The following is a 24,233-nucleotide window of genomic DNA, read 5'->3' on the forward strand; positions in this document are numbered from 1 at the left end:
CTCCAAGTCGCCATTCCCGCCAAACGCCTCTAACGCGCCCCAGACACGACAAGAATCGCTAGTTTTTGGCCCCCCGCTATTCTCCGGCCCAGATGGGCTGAAGTCCCGACGTCCTCACGCATTGTTTACACGGCGTCAAACACACCTGCTTTTCAAGTTTGTCAACCAGTCGTGCTGGCTGACGACAGCTTCGAGGAGGTGAGCGCACCACTTAGCGCACCGCTCAGCGCACCGCTCAGCACACCGCTGGAGTCTGGCCACAACGGGGAAGACATCCCTGAGAATGGGAGGGGGTCCAGAGCGGGGGGGAGTGGGGGAGACGGAGGGGGGGAGTGGGGGAGACGGAGGGGGGAGTGGCGGAGACGGAGGGGGGGAGTGGTGGAGACGGAGGGGGGGAGTGGTGGAGATGGAGGGGGGGAGTGGGGGAGATGGGGGAGTGGGAGAGACAGAGGGGGGGGGAGTGGGGGAGATGGAGGGGGGAGTGGAGGGGGGGTGTTAGGGAGAGAGTGAGCGAGTGACCCGTCCAACCCCGTAACAAAATGTCTGCCACCATGCCATGGCGTGCCGGTCACAAGGACAAGGCCACTGTTTGCCCTGTTGCTTACGGCCACAGAAGCACCGATGAGGAGGACATAGTTAACTGCCCGTTGGATGCAGAAAGTGACCAGGGGTTAGGCTACCCGCGTGTCAGCAGCGCGACCAGGCCACCGGGACACACAGGTATCCCGTGGCAGGCAGCTGCCGAGGTGTCGACTAACCTCCGTCTAACATGTCCCGTTTCTCTGCCCCCACCACCCTTCTGTAGGTTAGCACAATGTCTGTGAACAGAACGGCTATGTTCTGCGCAGTGGTTGGGGCTGCTGCACTGCATTTGGTGATTCAGCCGCATCCACACCCACAACCCGCAGTGGATGCAGGGCCAGCTACAGCAGCAGAGGGAAGGTCCGAGGAGTTGCCAGTCATCGAGCAGCATGGGGAGGAGGAGGAGGAAGAGGAGAGAGTGAGGGTGCAGCGATGGAGCCAGAGGCGACGACCAAGGCCGAGGGTGTACCATGTCCGGATCTCTTTCCTAACAATGACGGACATCACCTTCAGGAGGACACTCCGGCTGAGTAGGCGGACGGTGATACATATCTGTCACCTCGTGGCGCACCTCGCCTCACGTGGAACGGGAGGCGGACTCGCGATCCTGGTTGCCATCAAGGTGACCGTCGCTCTTAACTTCTATGCCACCGGCTCATTCCAGTCTCCGAGCGGGGACCTCTCCGGGATCTCCCAGTCATCGGTGCGCAGGTGCATCCGGGATGTGACCGACGCCCTTTATGCCATCGCAGACTGCTACATCACCTTTCCCGAGGACCGAGCAACTCAAGACTCACGAGCTCGTAGATTTGCCAGAGTGGCCGGGATACCGATGGTGCAGGGGGGCAATCGATTGTGTTCATGTCCCCATGCGCCCGCCTGCAGGGGACAGGGACTGAAGTTAAAACTCACCACTATTCTTAGAATTCCCCCTATACCAAAAAAAGGTCGATATTCTAAATGGTGAACAGGTATTCTCACTCCGACTCCAATGCAGGCTTCTGTGGGTGCTATTCAGGTAAAACTATCTTTTCAAGTTATCCCCCGGTATAACCCATACCTTCACCAAAGAATTTTACCTACTTACCCCTTAATAGCATTGATGTCCTGGGTCCTGCGTTATTAAGGAAGTGAAGTAAGCTAATAACCACTTTTTCAGGTTAAGTTAAGTTATTTTATTATTATATTTTTTCTTTTAAAAGCTGCAAACACTTTCTTTACAGAAAGGAAAAAAGATCTTGCTTCTGGCTGCTGCTGGTTGGTTGTACAGACTTTCAGTCCCACCTTGACAATCGATCTTCTTAAAATCTGGTCTTCTGGAGTTGTATTCACTGGTGAACTCGGTTGCTGTGTCCTGTCTTTCCCATGCACCGAGCTGTGAGAGCTGGCTCTGGCTCTGTTTAAATTCTAGTCTTCCTTAGATGTATAACTGTTTAAACTCGGCTGCTTGCCTTGTCTTTCCCATGACCGACCGAGCTCTCTCTCTCTCTCTCTGAGTTCTCCTCCCCTTCTCTCCTGTTGCTGGTTTCCTCTGTCCTGTCCTCTGTCCTCTGCTCCCTGGGTTTATATTCTCTTTCTGAGAGTTATTCAGTTTTAACGACTTTATTGTAAATGAGCTTGTTTCACTTTGATAGTTTAAAAGTATCTTTGATGTAAACATCTTACTACAACTAATTATTCATTTTGGGCATATCGTCTCCTCTCAGATCTGATTAAAAAATGCTTTGGTTTCAATAGTTAACTTTTATTTCTGTGATTTCGAATCGTTTAATTTTCCAATTGTCCCCATCTCATAACTTTGCCTTTGATTTTGACTTAAATGATGTTTCTCGTAGACAGGTCGTCTCCAATTTCTTTTAATTGACTTGATGTTCGTAGAATTTTACACTTTAAAATTGACACCAAATTCGACTGGGCATCTTCCATCCTTTCCAGCTGTTTACTAAGAGAGTTTATTTCAATTAAGGTGTGAAACTTTGCTTTTAGCTGTATGCTAAAATTTAACTTGGTTATGACTTGAAAGACTTGCCTGTTTTAAACATTCGTCACTTAATGCAATTGAAACTCTCATCCATGCTTTTTCAGATGCTTCCTGAGATAGTTACATTCCATGAAGGTGTGAGCCATTGTTTTAGCTTACCACATGAAACCTGTGTGTTTGCTAAGCCTGTTTGTGAGCAAGAATCTGCATTTTACAACCCTGCTCTTTGAAGCTGCTATGAAACTTTTGTGGGATCTTTCCCTGTATCCTCTCAAACCAGATATTGCCAGACTTCAAATGACACATTTTTCTGTATTTTCAAGAACACCCCGTCTTGACATTTGAAACATAACTATATAATTTGGTTAATTGTCCCCCCATCCAATTGTACTAACATATATCCCCGATCTTTGTCATTTGTATGCATGTGTTGGAATTTCAAATTGTGCACCAAAATCAACACGTAAATGCATCCATATCTCACGCCAGTGTCGATAAGAGTCTTTTCTTTTCCTCAAGTCCAATTACCGTGAACCATAGCCGTTGTTGCTCAGGAAGGTAACATAATCGCTTTCCGTGTGTTCCACTACCGCCAAAGCATTTTACTTCCTTGGGATAGCAGCACCGTAGAAGCTTCCTCATGTCCCTTAGAAACAGCACACAACTCAGTCCATCAGTAACTACAAAGGTCTTTTGTCCATCACTGGCTGTTACGTGTCTCATTTTTCCGTCATCCAAATTGCTTTTCCATTTCTGATTGGAATGGTAAATTATGATATCATGTACCACCCACTGATTCCCTTGTTTCATTAATTTAAAAGGTTCAATTGATCCTGCTTGTATTCCTAACTTCCCCATTAATGTCTAACATTGTCGTGAAATGAAATGAAAATGAAAATCGCTTATTGTCACGAGTAGGCTTCAATGAAGTTACTGTGAAAAGCCCCTAGTCGCCACATTCCGGCGCCTGTCCGGGGAGGCTGGTACGGGAATCGAACCGTGCTGCTGGCCTGCTTGGTCTGCTTTAAAAGCCAGCGATTTAGCCGAGTGAGCTAAACCAGCCCCTGGTTTACATGAGAGAATATCTTTCTGACAAATTTCCTTCAAATCCCTTTCATCTGTCATCATTTCCCTTACACCATGAAAGTGTATATTTTCCATTACAGCATTTGTAAAACCACATTGAACTGTCACTTTTCCAAATAAATTCTCCCTATTGTCAAATACATAGTAAAAAAAATTAAGTCTTATCTTAACATATTACTCATTACCTAACCACACAAATAGACTGTGTGCTACAACTTTACATATTGGCAACTGTTATCACAATTTAAATACTAGAAATAAATTACAATATCGAAACATCCCTTCTTGGCTTTGGGACCAATAGTCATTACATACTAATTATGGCATATAAACAACATCAATATGATTTGTAATGTTCTATGTAGTTAAATCAAGAAAACACACTAAACTACCCCTCTATTAAAACATTCACACAGTTTAGAAATGCGGATCAAGTTCTTTAACGACACACATACATATATATATCAGTCCCTACCAATTTACATGACATTTCTTTCTTTAATAACGATTACAGCTCTTCAATGCAATATTGTTTTGCCGCATTGGTAACAATTTTCCCGCCATGGTATCAAGCTACAAAAATTCTTAAATGATTGTCATTTATCATGTTGGGGTTCCTCGTCAGTCGCTGCTGTCTGCCGAGACCCTTAATAACTCCACCGTGTAGTACATACCCCATGGAGACCACAGACCATCCATCCGCTAATGTCCAGTTAGAGATGTCTGACCGGAGGTTTCACTGTCCAGTAATAATTTGATATTTTGATTTGTTTCTAACCCGTAACGTTTTCCTCTGGGTTCTGTCATTTAATTCCCTCAACTATGTAGCCAATTCTATCATTAGTTTCCCCCCAATCCTGTCTAAAAGATTCTTCTCTGGAGCGTAGTTCGCTTCCTTCTTGTGAACTGGTTTGTTATTTATCTGAAAAATCAAATGAACAGATCAAGGGTGGAGAGGGCCCTATTCTTTAATTTGTACTTTCTATTTTCACCTGGATTATCCCAGAAGTGCCCTCTCCAGGACTTCCGGATTTCTTTTGCCACCATTTCTTTTTGAACTGGTTTATTTTCCATATCCTTGATGTACATCATACAATTAAAGCCTGTTAAGCCTCCTCCTTCTGTCATTGCACCCCTGAGTGAGATGCAAAGAATCTCAAACTCCTCCTCTTTTGCTCACCCTGTGATCCAATCTGGTCAAAACCTTACCCTGATACATTCCTGATATTGCTACTGCATTTACTTTAATTACTTTATTTTGATTACGACCGGATTTTTATGAAAGTAAGATCCGAACATGACATTTTAACTTTATCATCTGTCCAATCAATGCTGCTAACAGGTTTTAATTCACTGTCTTCCCACCAATTGGATCATGTGTTTTAATTGTGATACAATTTCTTTTGCTCCAGACACCATGCTTCTCTAATTCAACTCCCAGAATCTGAACAATCTTGTCTTTACATTTTACAGCTTCACTGATTATTTTCCTGCAGTTTTCGTTGGTAGCTTCACCCAAATTTCCTCTATTATCAATTGGTTTTAATATTTTAATTTTTCTGCATCAATTTGTATTAAATCTTTTCCGGCAATCAGATACTAATTTCCTGGTACTGCAATTAATTCTCCAAATTCTGGTCCAATATCTTTATTCTCTAAAGCTCCTTCTTCAATGTATTTAACATTCTAACATCATCATTTCTGCTAGTGACATTTTGTGATCAGCAGGCACGAGGACCCTGCGGAGCCATGCAGTGTCAACTTTATCGCAGCAGTTTCAAAGTCTGCAGCAGCTGACTGCTGCCCAGCACAAACTCTTTATCTGTTTATTCTGAGACCAATTTAGTTCTGAACATACTGATTTACTTATCCCATAATACTGATCGCATTTCTACCTGCCATTTATAACTTCCAATTTATGTGAAAATCGGCTTTACAAAATACAACATTTTTTTAAAATACAAACATTAAAGGAAATTCACAATTCCTTATTAGATATATACACACTCATTCATCCACTCAGATCTTGGATCTTTACTCTGCAGGATTTCACAAATCCTTATTAAACACACACTCATTTATCCACTGAGATCTTGGCCTCTATTCAGTAGGGTTTCAGTTACTCTTAACAAAAATTGAGACCCCTCCATGCTGATAAGTTTCACTTCTGCAGGAGTTTTTTTTTGCCTCTGTTAAGCTTTTCCACTCTTGTTTCATTGTTTCAACTCTCTTGACCATGTTTCAGAGCAAGAGGATTATTCTCATTGCCATTTTTCGGAATTCTAGTTCTGTTCCTGGTTGTCCCTTTCAGGTGCACTCTGAAATTAAGGATAAGTACCCTTTCTGGGCCCTATCCAAGGCTGACTAAGGCACTATCTTCCTGTTTTAGTTAAGGGTCGATTGGTTATTGGTTTCTGAAGATTCTAAGCGTCCCTATTTTCCAGAAAATGTCCGCACAATCTGCCTTACTCCGAGGATGATTTATTCTTTGGCCTCTTTTACCAGTAATGGATGCAATATTTTAGTGCTGTCACCAAAATGTCTTGCAGACTTTTTCTCAGGGTCAGTATCTTCTAGTCTACTGATTTTCACACCCAACCTGAGCTTCAGTCCCCTCAATCCACAGAATATCCTTACAAAAGCCAATCACACATGACGTTCCAAACTAAACTCGGCAGGTAAAGTTTGACTCACACATAGACTAGAAACTTCTAATATTCTAGCCTTTGTGCCGGTTAGAAACTTCTAATATACCAACCGTTTCTTGGGAACTAGAAACTTCTAATATTCTAGCCCCTACTCTGCTTAACTAGAAACTTCTAATATTCTAGCCTCACTTTACCTAGAAACTTCTAATATTCTAGGCTCACTTTACCTAGAAACTTCTAATAGTCTAGGCCTCCACGCTGGGCGCCATGAAGTTAAAACTCACCACTATTCTTAGAATTCCCCCTATACCAAAAAAAAGGTCGATATTCTAAATGGTGAACAGGGATTCTCACTCCCTGACTCCAATGCAGGCTTCTGTGGGTGCTATTCAGGTAAAACTATCTTTTCAAGTTATCCCCCGGTATAACCCATACCTTCACCGAAGAATTTTACCTACTTACCCCTTAATAGCATTGATGTCCTGGGTCCTGCGTTATTAAGGAAGTGAAGTAAGCTAATAACCACTTTTTCAGGTTAAGTTATTTTTATTATTATATTTTTTCTTTTAAAAGCTGCAAACACTTTCTTTACAGAAAGGAAAAAAGATCTTGCTTCTGGCTGCTGCTGGTTGGTTGTACAGACCTTCAGTCCCACCTTGACAATCGATCTTCTTAAAATCTGGTCTTCTTGAGTTGTATTCGCTGGTGAACTCGGTTGCTGTGTCCTGTCTTTCCCATGCACCGAGCTGTGAGAGCTGGCTCTGGCTCTGCTCCTGTTTAAATTCTAGTCTTCCTTAGATGTAGAACTGTTTAAACTCGGCTGCTTGCCTTGTCTTTCCCATGACCGAGCTCTCTCTCTCTCTCTCTCTCTGTTCTCCTCCCCTTCTCTCCTGTTGCCGTTGCTGTTGCTCTTCTGCTTCTGCTCCCTGGGTTTATATTCTCTTTCTGAGAGTTATTAAGTTTTTACGACTTTATTGTAAATGGGCTTGTTTCACTTTGATAGTTTAAAAGTATCTTTGATGTAAACATCTTACTACAACTAATTATTCATTTTGGGCATATCGTCTCCTCTCAGATCTGATTAAAAAATGCTTTGGTTTCAATAGTTAACTTTTATTTCTGTGATTTCGAATCGTTTAATTTTCCAATTGTCCCCAGCTCATAACTTTGCCTTTGATTTTGACTTAAATGATGTTTCTCGTAGACAGGTCGTCTCCAATTTTCTTTTAATTGCCTTGATGTTCATAGAATTTTACACTTTAGAATTGACACCAAATTCGACTGAGCATCTTCCATCCTTTCCAGCTGTTTACTAAGAGAGTTTATTTCAATTAAGGTGTGAAACTTTGCTTTTAGCTGTAAGCTAAAATTTAACTTGATTATGACTTGAAAGACTTGCCTGTTTTAAACATTCGTCACTTAATGCAATTGAAACTTTCATCCATGCTTTTTCAGATGCTTCCTGAGATAGTTACATTCCATGAAGGTGTGAGCCATTGTTTTAGCTTACCACATGAAACCTATGTGTTTGCTAACCCTGCTTGTGATCAAGAATCTGCATTTTATAACCCTGCTCTTTGCAGCTGCTATTAACCTTTTGTGGGATCTTTCCCTGTACCCTCTCAAACCAGATATTGCCAGACTTCCATGTTTCAAATGACACATTTTCCTGTATTTTCAAGAACAGCTTCTATGCACAGAGAGGGCGGTGCGCTGGCTGCAATGTTCCTGCTGGGGGAAGGGGGCGGGAGGGGTGCTCTTCATTTTACCTTTTACCTTTAAGTCCACTGCAGGGCACTTGACAGCAAGACAATGAATCACTATTAGGACTGGGGATCATGGCTTAATGTTCCCATTCTCAAACTAGGGATACTGAGACTAACTGTATTGCATCAGCTCAGGAAAAATCAAACTTGGGTTTTCTGAGTTGCAATCAGTCTGTTTCATGTCACAAACATTGAGCCTTTAGTGGAGGTGGAACAAGAAACAACAGGAAATAATTTTAACCCACTTTCTCAGGCTAATTCTGTCCATTGTATTTCTTCATTTCTTTTAAAGGAGAATTTAGCCTCAAACTCCATGAGTGTAATATTGTGTCATATTGCTCTGACACAATATTCTGTACAGTTCAGGGCAGTGAAAACTCCTAAAGAATGTGTTCTTTATGATTCAGGTGTTGTGAGAAAGACATTCCCCCTTCCCCACACCCACACAGCCTCAATGAAAAGGAAGCCCCTCTTACCTGGGCCTGTTACCGGGTGGACAATTCCTCCTTCTCCCATTGTCGGCTCCCAATCTGATCTCCCAGTCACCGCTCTTGCTGGGTGGGGCCTTCAGGCTGTGGTGACGTCTGATTTTCACTGACCTCACACTGACCTCTGCTGCCAACAACTGGGCGTCATCACTCTGAGTGACAGGGGCTTCGGCAAATCCACTTCCTCATCCCCCGGGAGCCCGCGTTCCATGCTCGGAGTTACAGGTCGGTTGGCCAATCAGCTTCTACGTTTCCAGAAATCCCGCCTCCCGCATAATGAACGGCCGAATAACTGAACAATCCACTTCCGGTACCACGCTCGGTTTTTCGGTCCATCTTTGTGAGTGGCACTTTGACCAATCTGCTTCGGCATTCCCCGGAAACCCGCCTCCCTTAGTCTGAGTGACAGGACGAGCCACCAATCGACTTCAATAATCCGCATAAACCCGCCTCATAGCTGAGTGACTGGAGTTGCAACCAATCAGCATTCCTATTGCCCGGAAACCCGCCTCCCTCACTTTGAGTGACAGGCCCTCTGCCCAACCCGCTTCCCTATTCTCCGGAAACCCGCCCCCCCCCAACTCAGTGACAGAGGCAAACAACATGTTGAGTTTCAGCTTCTTGGATTTAATGATGAACTGTGTAAACTTTCAGAAAAACTGTTTCTATTCCAGTGGTTCTCAGATTGTTTTGTGTTGTTTAATGAATCATTTTACAAATGTAACCATGTACCCTCCAATGTAAATTATAATTCTATATAATAACTACAATATGAACAGGTTCCATTTACAGTTAATATTAATACTGTTTTAACAAAACAGGTAATTACATCCTAGTGATTTCAGGATTATTTCTCTGATGTGGACAGTGATGAGACAGAGCAGACAAACCAGAGATAAATGATAACTGAGACTCCACTAACATTCTAGTGCAGCAACTGAACTGCTTTTCATCTGGTTAAACATTATCAGTTAATGTCTTACAAACCCCATCAGTTCACACATCATGTTCACGACAGACAGACTGTCAGATCAGTGTTCACAGCAGAGTCACATCATTTACATCTTTAAACTGTCTCAAGGCAGCTTCTTGTTTTAATGTAAAATAAAAACTCCCAGAAACACGATTTTCCTATATTCCAATTTTATTACAGATTCCCCACTGGAACATGACATTCTGGACAATATTTACAGACCTGTACAGACCCAGTCCAGTTTGCCAGTGTTATTTAATCACACAAGGAAGTTACATTATTGAAACACGGTGAGAGTTTGAAGTGAGTCAAACTGACAGATTTATCACGATTACAAGAAACAAACCAACTGGAGATTAATATAAACAGAGAATGATGGAAATACTCAGCAGGCCGGACAGCTCGATAACGGCACTTACTCACTGCCTGAGCCCAAACTGAAGACAGCGACTGTCACAGCAGCAGCTGGTCTCCCCTCCCCTCCACCCCGCCCCCCCTCCCCCCCCCCCTCTCCCCCCCCCCCTCTCCCCCCCCCCCTCTCCCCCCCCCCCCCCCCCCCTTTCCCCTCTCCCTCCCTCTTGCATTTATTTCTCTGTCCCTTTCTCTCTGGATAAATTATTTCCTGGACCCCCTGGAAAGACTCCCCGACCCCAGTTTGAGAATCACTGAACTGATTCATCTCAAACACGGTGATCTATCGCCACCTTCCGCCTGTGGAGCAACATTACAGGCAGGAAGGACACCGGCTTCCTGCAGTTCACAGCTCATTCTACCCAGTAAGTTCCTCTCTACAATTGAGCTTCTATTTGTTTCTTCTCTCGCCCTCCTTCTTTCCCCCAGCCCTACAGGGGTCCTTGCTGATCTTTCAGTTCCCATACAGGGTTTATACCCAGATTGTTAACCTGGTTTCTCTCTCCACACATTTAAACACTCCAGGCTGTCAAATGTTTTGTTCATTTCCAACCCCTGGTTTGTGAGTGTTTCTGATTCTCCTGCCTGTTCCCTATTGATTTTGCTTCTATTTGATTTTGAATTTTCCTTCCTACTTCCCTGGGTATTATTTAATTTTCCTGCTCTTGGATTTTCTCTTTGTCATTTCCTTGCCATTGGTGATCAATCTCACCCTAGTTCCTCTTCCCTGCCCCTCTTAACGTTCAATTTCCGACCTGGAGTCTCGAAGACCCTGAGTTTATTTCTATCTGTGTTTTAATTCTCCATCGTCTCTGCGCTTTGATTATTCTCCATTATCTTGGGGATTTTAATCTATTTTCCAGGATTCACTGGAGAAGTTACCGCGTGTTTGTTGATCCGCACCGAGTAAGGAAACAAAAAACAAAATCACCAAAACATTATTGTCACTCAGCTGAAATCACCCTGAGCTCAGGAACCATTTGAACCATCCGCACCCCCTGTGACTGAGACCCACACCCAGCAGTTTACAGCTGGCAGGAGGCAGGGAGATGGTGTGAAATTATGGGATGGATCTGTTAGTGATCTTTAATCCCGCAGATTGTCAGCGGGGCCGAGTTTTTCCCGTCGTTATTCCATCCCGGGTTGAAGATGGGAAAGATTCTCTCAGTGAAAGTGTGGGTGAAAGTGTGGAGATGGGACATGTTGTCCACATTGTAAAATGACACATGTCCCCCCTCATAGTCCAGGAAAACCCCGATCTTCCCGGGATTCACACTCAGGGTGAGGCGGGTCAGTGAGGGGGAGGTGGCGGCAAAATAACCACATCCGGGCTCCAGCCACAAAATCCAGATTCCAGACTCAGGGCTCGGGGAGATTCCCCCTTTCCTGTTCACAGACTCTCGGGCCACTCCCAGACCCAACCGAGTCTTCCCCCCCACCCGCACCTCCCAGTAATGTCTCCCTGATGTGAATCCCTCTGATCCCAGGACACATCCCCAGGGATCAAACCTCTCCGGGGTGTCAGGGAGCGGCTGCTGTTTGTCTCCGAGTCTCACACTGGTCCGGTCCTCAGACAGGATGAGCCGGGGATTCGCTGTGTTCAGATCCAGAGTCAGAGAGGCTGGAGCTGGGGGAAAGTTAAAATAACAGTCAGTGATTTAGAGAGGGAGGAGGAGGGAAGAGAGAGGGAGGGGTAGAGAGGGGCAAACGGGGTAGGTGAGGGAGAGGATAGTGAGGGAGGGGGAGGGGTCAGAGGAGAGAAATCAGATCAGCAGAGCCAGGGAGTGGGTGAAGGGAGAGAGCAGGAAAGGAGAGAGGGAGTGTGTGAATGGAGTGAAAGTGAGGCAGAAGTGGGTGACGGAAAGCTGGAGGGTTTGAGAGTGTGGAAGCCGGATTACAGAGAGATTGGGAGAGGGTTGAGAAATAGAGGGTGTGGCAGGGAGAACAGGAAGTGACAGGGAGTGTAGGAGGGTGTGAGAGACTGAGGTGGAGGAGTAGAGACAGCAGGTTAGCAGGGAGAGTGTGAGGGTGAGAGAGAGAGTGCAGAGGAATGAATGCAAAAGTTGGAGAGTGTGAAAAAGAGAGAGGGGATGTTGGCAACAGTAGGAAGATGGGAGGGAAATGGGAGGGTAAGAGAGACAGTGGGGGAGAGAATGTACAAGATGGGATGAGAAAGAAAGTTTAGGAGGTCGGGTTGGAGAATGACACTGACTTCCCGTCACAGCGTCTCCAACACCCTCCACCATCCCAGAGACACTCACCTCGGTTGGCCATGTTAGTGAAGAGGCTCCTGGGACTCTCTCTGATGCACCACACAGCTGACCCGGGACAGCAGGTGGAGGTCGGAGCAGCCGAGGGGGGAGGATGGTCGGAGGGCCGACCCCAGGGACTAGCTGCCGTCCAGTCTGGTCTGGGGCTTCTGGAACAGACAGTCCCATCGATAGTGGAGATGCAGTCACAGAGCCAGGGACTACATGAGGGGATGTCGGTGAGCATCCAACACCTGCAGGCGCAGGTGGAGGAGTCCAACCGCGTGCAGGAGCAGGAGGTGGTGCCGACCATGCCTGTCACCCCGGCCAACACTCCATGGGTGGCGTCCGCAGTGGAGGCATTGGGGCGATGGTTTGGACTATGGATCGGCGATGCCCAAGGCCTGGGGCATTCTGTGCAGCCGCTGGCCGAGGCCCAGGACAGGTTTTGCTGCCTCACAGGTGACCATGTCCCACAGCCACCTGGAAATTGCAGCGGCGTTCCTGAGCATGGCCCAGTCACAGCAGGCCATGGCTGGGAACGTCAGCAGCATTGCCCAGGCACTGACCAACATGATGGAGACACAGAGGGAGGTGGCCCAGTCCCAGAGGGAGATGGTCCACTCCCTGTGCTCCCTGGCCTCCAGCATGCAAACCCTGGTCGAGACCAGAGCGGGTCTCCAGGAGTGGCAGTGCCAGGTGGCGGAGGAGCCTCAGGGGGTAGCTCCCCTTGCCCCCTCAGTCCCAGAGAGAAGCCCAGGGGCCATTGGGCACCCTGAGGGAGGAGGAGGTGCTGAGGCCCATGTCGGTGACTCCCGCAGGGGAGGTACCTGATCACAATAGCACCTCGGACTCCCCCCTCCTGTCCCTGGCGTATCTGGTGGGCAGCGGGCAGAACATGGCGGTACCACGCCACCTGGGACACCTGAGCAGGGGCCGGGCCCATCCAGGCCCGGCTTATCCAGAAGACGCCGGCCAACGGGGACCCAGTTCGCAGGGCAGGAATCACAGTTGGCCGGCGTCTTCTGGAGAAACCGGGCCTGGATGGGCCCGGCCCCTGCTGTACCCTCTGGGGACCCACCTAGACATAGTGTTAGGGCCCGCAAGGCCAGAAAAGTAGACACCAGTTAAGTTGGCACGGGTGCAGGTCACAGTTTAGTTATGGGGGCGAGGGAATAAACCTGTATATATTTGTTCACAATAAACACCTGTTACCACTGTTCCAACCTGCCTCGGTGCTCCGTCTGATGGGTGTGTGGGGTGGGCTAGCCTGGGCTGGCCGGGGGTGGGGGAATGGGTGAATGTTGGGGGGGATCTGGGGAATGGTGTGAACCCTGTGGGTGGCTCGTGATCCCCACCCTCCTCACCTCACCCCGACCACCGCCACCCCAGGGCAGCGCCGGTCCTAGGGTTGCTGGTGCCCCGGGCAAGCTGAACTTAGGCACCCTTGGGGGGGGGGAGGGGGGAGGGGGGGGCGGGGGGGGGGGGGGCGAGGGGGGGGGCCGAGGGGGGGGCGGGGCGAGGGGCGGACCCAAGGGGCGGGGGGGCGGACACGAGGGGGGGCGGGGGGGGGCGGACCCGAGGGGGGGCGGGGGGCGGGGTGGGCGGACCCGAGGGGGGAGGCGGGGGGAGCGGACGAGCGGGGGGGGGGCCGCCCTGGGGTAGGACGGCCACCGCGCATGCGCTGGTTGGCACCTGCCCAACTGCGCATGCGCGGGACCCGAGTCTCTGGCGCCCCCTAGCACTTGGCACCCCGGGCGACTGCCCGAGTTGCCGGTGCCTTGAGCCGCCCCTGCCCCAGGGATTCGATGGGACCGTGTGTGGGAATGACCGGCTCACAGGCAGGGATCACCCAGGTGGACGGTGGAAAGTGTTACCGTGGGCAGGAGTCAGACATTGTCATACGATGCAGAGCAGCAGATCTCATCGCAGAGCGGGTTGTCATCATCCTCCATCCCAGGGTCCCCACCCCGCGGTGCAGCAGGTATGTGTCACGGAGGGGGCTGCAGGTGGGGTTGGGCGGGGGGTGACCGAGGTGGGAAGTGAGGGGGTGTGCGGTTGGGATGCAGTGTCCGTGCCCCTGGACAGTTCCCCCCCCCCCCCCCCCCCCCCCCCCCCCGCCTACTTGTTGGCTGTCAGCGTGTCCCTTGCTCGTAGGCCCTGGGGCACACGTCATGCGGCCTCCCGCACCTGCCTGGGCTCCATGTCCTGGCCGCCCTCACCCTGCCCCGCATCCTCCTCACCTGATGAGGCCTGGCGTTCCTCTTCCTCCTCCAACACATCGCCCCTCTGCTGTGCGATATTCTGGTGGATGCAGCAGGCCGACATGGGAGACCCTCTCAGTGTCATACTGGAGGGTCCCTACACAGCGGTCCAGGTACCTGAACCACATCTTCAGGAAGCCAAAGCACCGCTTGGTTACACCGCTGGTCGCTGTGTGCGAGTCGTTGAAGCGGGTCTCCGCGTCGGCCTGTGGCCTCCGGATAGGAGTCATCAGCCAAGACCACAGCGGACCAGAGGCGTCTTGCTGACTGCCCGGCTACCGGGCACAGACGTGTACGATGCGCAGCTGTTGGTCACAAACCAGCTGCATGTTCATCGAGTCAACCCCTTTCGGTTTGTGTACAGCGGCCTGTTATCCTCAGGTGCCCGTAGGGGGACATGCATCCCGTCGACCACCCCCTTGGCCCGGGACATCCCGGTGATGGTGGCGAAGGCCGCTGCCCGGGCAGCCTGGTGGGCTCAGTCCACATCGAAGTAGATGTATTGATCCGCCTGGGCATATAGGGCCTCCGTGACGGCATGGATGCACCTGTACACCGAGGTCAGTGAGATCCCAGACAGGTCCCGACTCGGCGCCTTCAAGGACTCCGTGGGGTAAAAGTTCAAGGTGACCATCACCTTGGGGGCGGGTGTCATACCTCCGCGGAATGCCCGGTCCGGCAGCTCCTCGAATGACAGGCGGTGCTGGTAGACACGAGGCCTCATTTGGCGCCTCCTTGGGACCTCCTCCTCCTTGGCCGGTTGGACAGCCGGCTCTCCAACCTGGGCGGCTGCCCTCTGCCCCTCTGCTGCTCGCTCCGCTGCTGCCTGCCCCGCTGCTGCCTGCTCCGCTGCTGCTCGCTCCGCTGCTGCCCGCTCCGCTGCTGCCCGCTCCGCTGCTGACTGCCCCGCTGCTGCCCGCTCCCGCTGCTGCCCGCTCCGCTGCTGCCCGCTCCGCTGCTGACTGCCCCGCTGCTACCTGCTCCGCTGCTGCTCGCTCCGCTGCTGCCCGCTCCGCTGCTGCCCGCTCCGCTGCTGACTGCCCCGCTGCTGCCCGCTCCCGCTGCTGCCCGCTCCGCTGCTGCCCGCTCCGCTGCTGACTGCCCCGCTGCTGCCCGCTCCCGCTGCTGCCCGCTCCGCTGCTGCCCGCTCCGCTGCTGACTGCCCCGCTGCTACCTGCTCCGCTGCTGCCCGCTCCGCTGCTGCCCGCCCCGCTGCTGCCTGCTCCGCTGCTGCCTGCCCCGCTGCTGCCTGCTCCGCTGCTGCCTGCTCCGCTGCTGCCTGCTCCGCTGCTGCCTGCTCCGCTGCTGCCTGCCCCACTGCTGCCTGCCCCTCTGCTGCCCGCTCTGCTGCTGCCTGTTACAATCTCCAGTCAACTCAAAGGTCCCTCCCACAGGTGTTCCTCACTTAAAACCAACACAAGAAAATCTCCAGAAATATATATTTCCTCACCCTCTCCATGTGATTAATATCTTGGGCTGGATTCTCCGATACTGAGGCTAAGTGTTGATGCCGTCGTGAAAACGGTGGAGTTTCATGACGGCATCAACGGGCCGCCAGGTGGAGCGATTCACCGGCCCACAGGGGCTAGCACGGGCGGAACGTGAAGCACCCGGGGAGCGGCCGCCGATACGCCGCGGCTGCTCATAACCATTCTCCCCCCCCCCCCCCCCCACACACACACACATACAGACACACACACACACACAGACACACACACACACAGACACACACAGCGTCGCAGGCAAGATGGCCGCCAGCAGAGCAGCTCCGCGATTTAGGGACAGCGAGTTGGACACCCTCCTGGACGCCGTGGAGGGCAGGAGGCTGGTGCTGTACCCCGGGCCGGGTCGCAGGCTCCATTGTCCGGCGTGGCTGGGCGGAGGTGGCAGACGCCGTCAGCGCCGTCTGGGTGGTGGCCCGGACTGCAGACCAGAACAGGAAGAAGCTGCACAACCTCCTCAGGGCAGCCAGGGTGAGTACCCAGCACTGTGCCCCTGGCACCAACCCCCCTACCCCCACACACATGTGACCCGCCACCCACACCCCTCAGGGGGGTAGTCGCAAGCCCACCTTGACCCACATGGCTGCACCCACCCTTGCCAGCCACAATGGCCGGGTGCCCTGGGCACTGATGCCATCAGAGACCCAACCCCTGGGCTGCATGCGTCGGACCGTCTGACAATGTTGCTGTTTCTGTCTCCCCCCCCCCCTCCCCCACCCCCGCCCAGGACGAGGCTGCGCATAAACCGCCGGGAGCGGGATACGATCGGAGGGGGGAGGACCAGAACTGCGTCCCCTCACCGTGCCCGAGCAGAGGGCCCAGGACAACGTTGGCGGGCCGGAGGAGAGGGAGGTTGCTGATGCGGAGGTCGGAGGCGCGCCACCAAGTGAGAGCCCCCTACGTGTATGCGGCCCTCACCCCACCCCACCTCACCCCCTACCCCCACCCCAATCACCCCACCCCCTCACCCCAACCCCCCCACACCCCACCACCCGCACCCCAACCCCCCTCACCACACCTCCCTCACCCCAACCCCTCACCACAACTCCCTCACCCCCCTCCCTCACCCCACTCACTCACTACCTGATGCCTCACCCCCGTCCGTCTGTCTGACCATACATGCTGTCTTGTGTCTTGCAGGACCAGCCGGCGCTGGTCATGGACCAGCCGGCGCCCCCCCCCCCCCCCACCCTCAGCCAGTGCCAGGGCCGGTGCCTCCCCGCCCCCAGCCAGTGCCAGGGCCGGTGCCTCCCCGCCCCCAGCCAGTGCCAGGGCCGGTGCCTCCCCGCCCCCAGCCAGTGCCAGGGCCGGTGCCCCCCCCGGCCCTAAGCACCGACGGGGAGGGCAGCCGTAACACCAGCCCTCCGGCCGAGACGAGCCAGGAAACCACAACCCAGGAGACCCCGGACTTCGGGTCCGATGAGGAATTTTCCATCACTGCAATCTCCCAGACCCTCCACCATCACCTCGACTGGGCTCTTTAGTGAGGAGGCTTCTGGGACACTTACCGGTGTGAACCACACAGCCGCTCCGGTACAGCAGGTGGAGGGAGGAGCAGCCGAGGGGCCGGACAGTCGGAGGGCAGCCCGGTCCCAGCAACCAGCTGCCACCCAGACGGGTCCCGGGTTCCTGGAATATCCACTCCCACCCATAGATCAGGTGCAGTCAGAGAGCCAGGGACCAGAGAAGGGGATGATGGCCGGCTTCCAGCCCCTGCAGACGCAGGTGGAGGAGTCCAACCGTGTGTAGGAGCAGGGAATGGTGCCGGCCGTGCGTGCCACCCAGGCTGAAACCGCACAGGTGCCGTCCGTGGTGGAGGCACTGGAGGTGAAGGTGTTGGACATGGGTCAGGCTGTGCAAGGCCTGCGGCATTCTGTGCAGGCGGGGGCCATGGCCCAGGACATGGCTGCCCACACACAGATTGCAGCGGTGCTCCGCAGTGTGGCCCAGTCTCAGCAGGCCATGGCTGAGAGCATCGGCACCATTGCCCAGGTGCTGGCTGGCGTCACAGGGATGGCCCACTCGCTGAGCTCCATGGCCAGACCCTGGTCGATACCAGAGCGGGCGTCCAGGAATGGCAGCGCACACCCCCATCCCATTGAGAAGCCGGGGTCCTTCAGGCACCCCGAGGGAGGAGGAGGTGCTGGGGCCCATACACTGCAGGGGAGGTGCTGTAACACCGCAGCACTTCAGACTCCCCCCTCCTGTCCCTGGTGCACCTAGTGGGCAGCAGGCAGAACAGGGCGGCAGTACGCCAGCCGGGACGCCCGAGGAGCAGCCTGGACCACCCAGGAGACGTACGCCAATGGGGACCATCATCACGGGGCAGGGGTCACAGCAGTCCACCTCCACCCCTGCTGTACCATCTGGGGAACCATCTAGGTGTAGTGATAGGGCCCATAAGGCCAGAAACATAGACACAGGTTAAGTTGGCATGGGTGCAGGGCACAGTTTAGTTATAGGGGCTCGGGCACAGACTGTATATACCTCTGCACATTAAACACATGTTATCACCGATGAAAGCTGCCTCTGGTGCTCTGTCCGATGGGTGCGGGGGTGGGGCGGTAAGTGATGTCCACTGTGGGTGAGGGGTAGTGGAAGAGTGTGTCCCAGTGGGTGATCTATACAGCCCCCCCCCCTCCCCCCGCAGATGTCCCCATCACCCCATCCCCAGTGATACGACAGGGCCATGGGATGGACTGTCCAGCTGGATGCCCAGATCACCCAGTTGGGAGATGCTACTGTGTCCATGAGAGTCAGACATTGTCTCACGATGTGGAGCTCGGAGCTCATCGCAGAGCGGGCTGACATCATCCTCCATCCCGTGGACCAGACCTGCTGTCACTGGCCAACCGGTGCCCCAGGTATATATATAATGGAGGGGTGGTGTGCATGCGAGTGGTTCGGAGGTGGGGGAGGTGAGTGTTCGGTGGTGGGGGAGGTGAGTGTTCGGTGGTGGGGGAGGTGAGTGTTCAGTGGTGGGGGAGGTGGGGTGGTCGGTGGTACGGTGCGGTAATGTCGTGCCTGTGCCCATGCCCAGTAATCCCCCCCCACCCCAGTTGGTGAAGTGTGCATCGACCAAAGCATCCCACGCTCGCTGCCCCTGCTGGTGGCGTAGTGCAGCTTCCCGTGCATGCCCCGCCCATTGTCCCTCTGCCCCATCTCCTCCTCGTCTGACAAGGCCTGCCCTGCCTCCTCATCCTCCTCCAGCACATCGCCCCTCTGCTGCGCGATGTTGTGGAGGAAGCAGCAGACCACAACAATGATGCCGACCCTCCTTGCCTCGTACTGGAGGGCCCGTCCAGAGTGGTCCAGGTACCTAAAGCGCATCATCAGCCCCCCGAAGCACCTCTCCACATACCTCTGGTCGCACAATGGGCCTCATTGTAGCGGGTCTCCGCGTCGCTCTGTGGCCTCTGTATAGGCGTCACCAGCCACGAGCGCAATGGGTAACCCCTGTCGCCCAGCAACCAGCCCCGCAGCCGGGGGGAGGGGGGGGGGGCGTCCCTCGAACATGCCGGTTATGAATGATTGAGCCAAGATAAACGAGTCATGCCCACTGCCTGGGTACCGGCTGCAGGATCTTCATCTGGTGGTCACAGACCACCTGTATGTTCATGGAGTGGTGCCCCTTCCTGTTCCTGAACATCGGCCTCTCATCCGCCGGTGCCCATAGGGCGACATACACCCCATCGATGCCCCCCTGGACCTGGGGTATCCTGGCGATGGCAGCGAACCCCGCTGCCCGGACATCCTGGTGGGCACGGTCCACAGGGAACTGAATGCCAGGGCATACAGGATGTTGGTGACGGCACGGTTGCACCTGTGCCGATGCCTGAGAGATGCCGGACAGATCCCGACTCGGTGACTGGAACGACCCCGTGGTGTAGAGGTTGAGGGCGACCGTCACCTTGATGGCCACCGGTAGCGGGTGTCCTCCCCCAGTCCCATGCGGTGCCAGGTTTGCCATCACGTGGCAGATGTGAGTGACGGTTTCCCAGCTCCTCCGCAGCCTCCCCCTGCCGGCCCGGTCCGGGAGTTCCTGATGGCGCCCGTAGGCGTGGGGCCTCCTTTATCACCACCAACTCCTCCTCCTCCTCCCCCTCAGCCCGTTCCTTCTCCTCCTTCCCCTCATCCCTTTCCTCCTCCCCCTTATCCCGCTCCTCCTCCTTCTCCCCTTGTCCCGTTCCTCCTCCTCCTCCCCCTCGTCCCGTTCTTCCTCCTCCCCCTCGTCCCGCTCCTCCTCCTTCTCCCCTTGTCCCGTTCCTCCTCCTCCTCCCCCTCGTCCCGTTCTTCCTCCTCCCCCTCGTCCCGTTCCTCCTCCTCCTCCCTCTTGTCCCATTCCTTCTCGGCCTGTCGGGCAGTCCCTGCTGCCAGGGCCACAGTTTGATGGCACTGCCTCACTGGGGGCTGCCGTCGGTGTGGCCCTGGGTGGACCCCTGTGGGTGTCGCTGGTTGGGTTGGGTGGCCAGGGAGGGGGGTGGGCACTTACCCATACGGCCGTCAACTCTGCGTTCACCCAGGGGCACAATGGTGGGTGGGCACCATAATGGCGCCCGTTGCGTGAGCACCGCCCTGTCATGTCAGGGGGCTCCCCGACTGCTTGTCCTGTTCCCCCCCTTCCCCTTCCCCACTGCAGAAAACACGGCCGGTGCCCGTTACGGGAGCCTGCAGTCCCCCCGCGCCAACTCCTACCTCCTCCCACCGCCGCATCAGCCAGCACGCCGGCATTGCGATTTTTTATACGTGGTTAGAACCACGCCGTCGGGACTTCGGCCCATCCAGGCCGCAGAATCGCTCAGACCCCGGAGTATCGGTTGTAGGGGCACCTTTTGCGAATCCGTCATTTTGGGGGGTCCGGAGAATCAGAAATCGGCGCCAAACCAGCACCAAAGTCGGTTTGGGTATCGGAGGTAAATCACCGGCAGATCGGTTTACGCAATTTCGGAGCGGAGCTGCGGAGAATCCAACCCCATGGTCGGGATTCTCTGAGCCTCCACGCCAAAATCGCGATCGGCGGGGGGCGGAGGATGGCCGTATACACCGAAATCGGCACCGGCTCAGGGTCCACGATTCTCCGGTCCCTGGACAATCGCTCGGGAGTCTCTCGCGTGCGAACTACGCAGCGCGGGTAGGAGGCCATTGACAGAGGCCCCACCGCAATTCACTGTGAAGAACTGGCCGAGTTCCCGACGGCGTAGTTCGAACCACCTATCGGCCGAGGGGAACGTCCGGTGGCGGCTGCGGTCTCAGTCCACGGCCCCCCTGGTGGGGGGCGGGTGGATCGTTCACCGTGGGCCTTCATGGACGGCCAGGGGAGCAATCGTGCGTCATGGACCCCGCGGGCCCACGCGATCTCAAGAGTTTCTTCATTTCTGCTGCCGCTCCAAGGGGCAAGTCCGCCATGTCCCACTGGGCGGCCAGGGTTCACTGGTTCACTACCTGCTCCATCAATGGAGTCACTCAATAAATCAACCTCACTCAATCCAAACTCCCTATTCTAGATTTAAAACGATACCTACTTTCATCTGGACTCTGTGACTGTGTTCAACCTGTGGATTTTTACATTCTCCCTTCTGTTTTGACCCTTGAACATTTCAATAAGATCACCACACTCCCTCCCTTATCCAGTGCAGACTCACAGTTTCTGCAGCACCTCTTCTTGATGAAGGTGTCCAATTCCACCAACCAGATTCTCTGCCGTTTAACACTTGCTCTCTAATGTCTGAATGTCTTCCCGATAAACGATGATAAAAAATATTCCCCAGAATGACAGACGGGACCAGTCCTGTCTCCTCTACAAATTGGATTTCCCATCCTGAGATTGGTGCTCTATTCCTCTGGTTATACAGATCCCTTCACTGCTTTGACACACGGTGCTGATGGCTTCAGACACTCACCCAGAGGAATCCACAAAGAGTAAAATATGAGAATGGAGCGGCTCCCGAGGATTAACAACCGACAAAGTGAATATTTAATCTGGGACCGAGGAGACCCTTTAGTCCCGTCACAACTGGATTTAAAATTAGGAAAATGAATAGAAGAGTTTTACCGGGGTTAATGGAGTTGATCATTTCTCTCCACGCTGTGTACTGTAAAGGGCCTTTGAACTTTCCGATAGACAGGGCGGCAGCAAATACTGAGAGTTTGAGAGAGTCCTCATTAATCCTGTATGTTAAAAAAATGCAATAAATTTCTCTGATAGATTTTAGAACATATGTAAATGTTTCCAGCAGTTTTGATGATTGCGAAAATGTACAAAGTGAAATATTAATCACGTTTCTATAACTGAGAAATGTATAACTTGTTGTTCGTAGCCCAGATCGAGCTAGTCTTTCCAATACCGAGAGTATCCACTGTTATCTTTTATGGGAACAGGTCATGTGCAGCCCACACCACCAGAGATGGGACACCTGGGGCGGGTTCAGGTGGCCTGTCAAACGGTCATCAAGCGGCCCATTGGCTGCTGGGACCCGCTCCCGAGAACTCATTGGCTGGAAGCCAGAAAAGTTTCTGGAAAGGCAGGGAGGGGAATAAAAGTAGGCATCTCAGCGGCACCAGAAGCAAAGGACTAGCAGCAAAGACTCGAAGCAAAGACTCAGAGCAAAGACTCGGAGCAACGACTGGTTGTGTGAGGTGACCCTGACCAGGCCAAAAGGAAGCAAGCATGAAACAGCCAGCGAGAATCACCTTTGCAAGGAGGAACCAGAGGGACTCAGGGATCGGATCTACAACTTACCAAACCACCTTTTCGGGTAATATAATCGAATCCTGGGTGTTTCTTGTATGTACAGTGGGTAATTTATGGTTTATTTAATAAAGTGTGTAGCATTATATCCCATGTCCGTACTTTGTTCCAGTCATAAATAAAGACATCTGGGTAAACTTTAATTAAGGATCTGGTTGAAGTATCTGAATTGTACATTATGGCACCTCAGACAGTCCTTCGATAAGAAGCGATACGTTGCTCCGAAGTCGAACCTTCAACCCAGTATTCTCCAACACTCTGTCTGAGCCTGAAATAAGAGGACAGATTGTCCCACCTAATGGCCAGTCGTAAGAGAGTGAAGGACTAATACAGTTTCCACCAGCTGATTGGGCCATAAACCAGGAGTCTGGAACGTGAGGAGTACAAACTTTAGAAAAGATCTAGGATAGTTGCGGGACTTGAAAGAACTTTGTGGGAGGGAATTTAGTGTAAACCAGACCCTTATCCCAATTGTTTTCTCCCTCCACCCCCACCACATTCTAGCAGAATAGTGATGGCCAGTCCTGCTGAGTTGGTTGATGTCCTCTGATGCAGAATCAATGGACAAAAAACGTAGATGAGATCCAAACGATCAGCTTTAATGCGCAAGATGTGTGCCCGGCAGCAGACGTACAGAAGAAAGGCCGACTGCCGGGAAGCACGGTTTCTTATATCCCGCCTCGTAGGGGGAGCTACCTACCTCTCAGCCAATTGGCTGAGAGGCACATGACTTACCCAGGCCAATGGGTAGCGAGTGCTCTGCACCAATAGTAGCTCACTACCAGGTACTGTAATACCCCTAGTCATACTACCACATTCACCCCTTGTTGAAAAAGAACCGGGGGGGGGGGAATGGCACGTGAAACGTGGACATGAGGGGGGGTGTTGCTCGTTCTGGGTGAGTGTGCTTAACACTCAATTTGGCTCTGTTTCGTTCGTTAGCTTTGGAGTCACCAGGTATCATTAAGATACCGCCACAAGTTTCAAGGTCAAGTTCAAAGCAATAAAACCATACACCAATTAGTAAGTTCAAACAAAAGAGCTTATTATAATACAATTATAAACTATTCATGCACACGCTAAGATGACTAAACTATTCCTACCACTAAATAGACAAATACTTATCTGAATAAGGAACTGCCGGATCAGGGGACAAATCCTCTTGCTCTGCACTGGGTCCGCAGACTTCAGGTTGGTACGGGTTAAAAAGGGGTCAGGAGTGTCTATCTCTGGTAGCGATCGTTGTGAGACACTTACTTGCTGGCGGCTGCTGTCCGAACCTCTCCTCTCTCTCGGTCAAGGTCTTCTTTGGTAAAGGCTGGTCGAGAGGGCTGGTCCAGAGAGGAGGGCTGGTCAAGAAGAACGAACTGAGTTTGGGACCTGTCTTTTATAGGTCCCAGGGCTTTGTGCCCTTTTGGGCGGACCCTCTATCAGCTGGGGATCGATTGGGTCTCTTCCCAATCGATTTGTTTGAATCCCCCCAATACTGAGGCTGTCCCTCGGCTACTGGGCGGGCCTTCAGGTGCTTTGTCTTC

The 24,233-nt window shown here is 52.5% G+C and overlaps 1 protein-coding gene across 1 annotated transcript in view; it reads right to left on the reverse strand.

Moving 5' to 3' along the window:
• Positions 1-10,329: 10,329 nt before the first annotated feature.
• Positions 10,330-24,233, reverse strand: part of LOC119975735 (zinc-binding protein A33-like) — a 31,990-nt gene continuing 18,086 nt past the window's right edge. The window contains exons 5-6 of the mRNA XM_038815561.1: positions 22,003-22,118; positions 10,330-11,562 (exon numbers count right to left, since the gene is read on the reverse strand). Coding sequence (XP_038671489.1) covers positions 11,012-11,562; positions 22,003-22,118 — 667 coding nt within the window. The 3' untranslated portion in view covers positions 10,330-11,011. The remainder of the gene's footprint in view (positions 11,563-22,002; positions 22,119-24,233) is intronic.

Source organism: Scyliorhinus canicula, chromosome 13, assembly GCF_902713615.1.
Source record: "Scyliorhinus canicula chromosome 13, sScyCan1.1, whole genome shotgun sequence".
In the NCBI taxonomy this organism is placed as follows: Eukaryota; Metazoa; Chordata; class Chondrichthyes; order Carcharhiniformes; family Scyliorhinidae; genus Scyliorhinus; species Scyliorhinus canicula.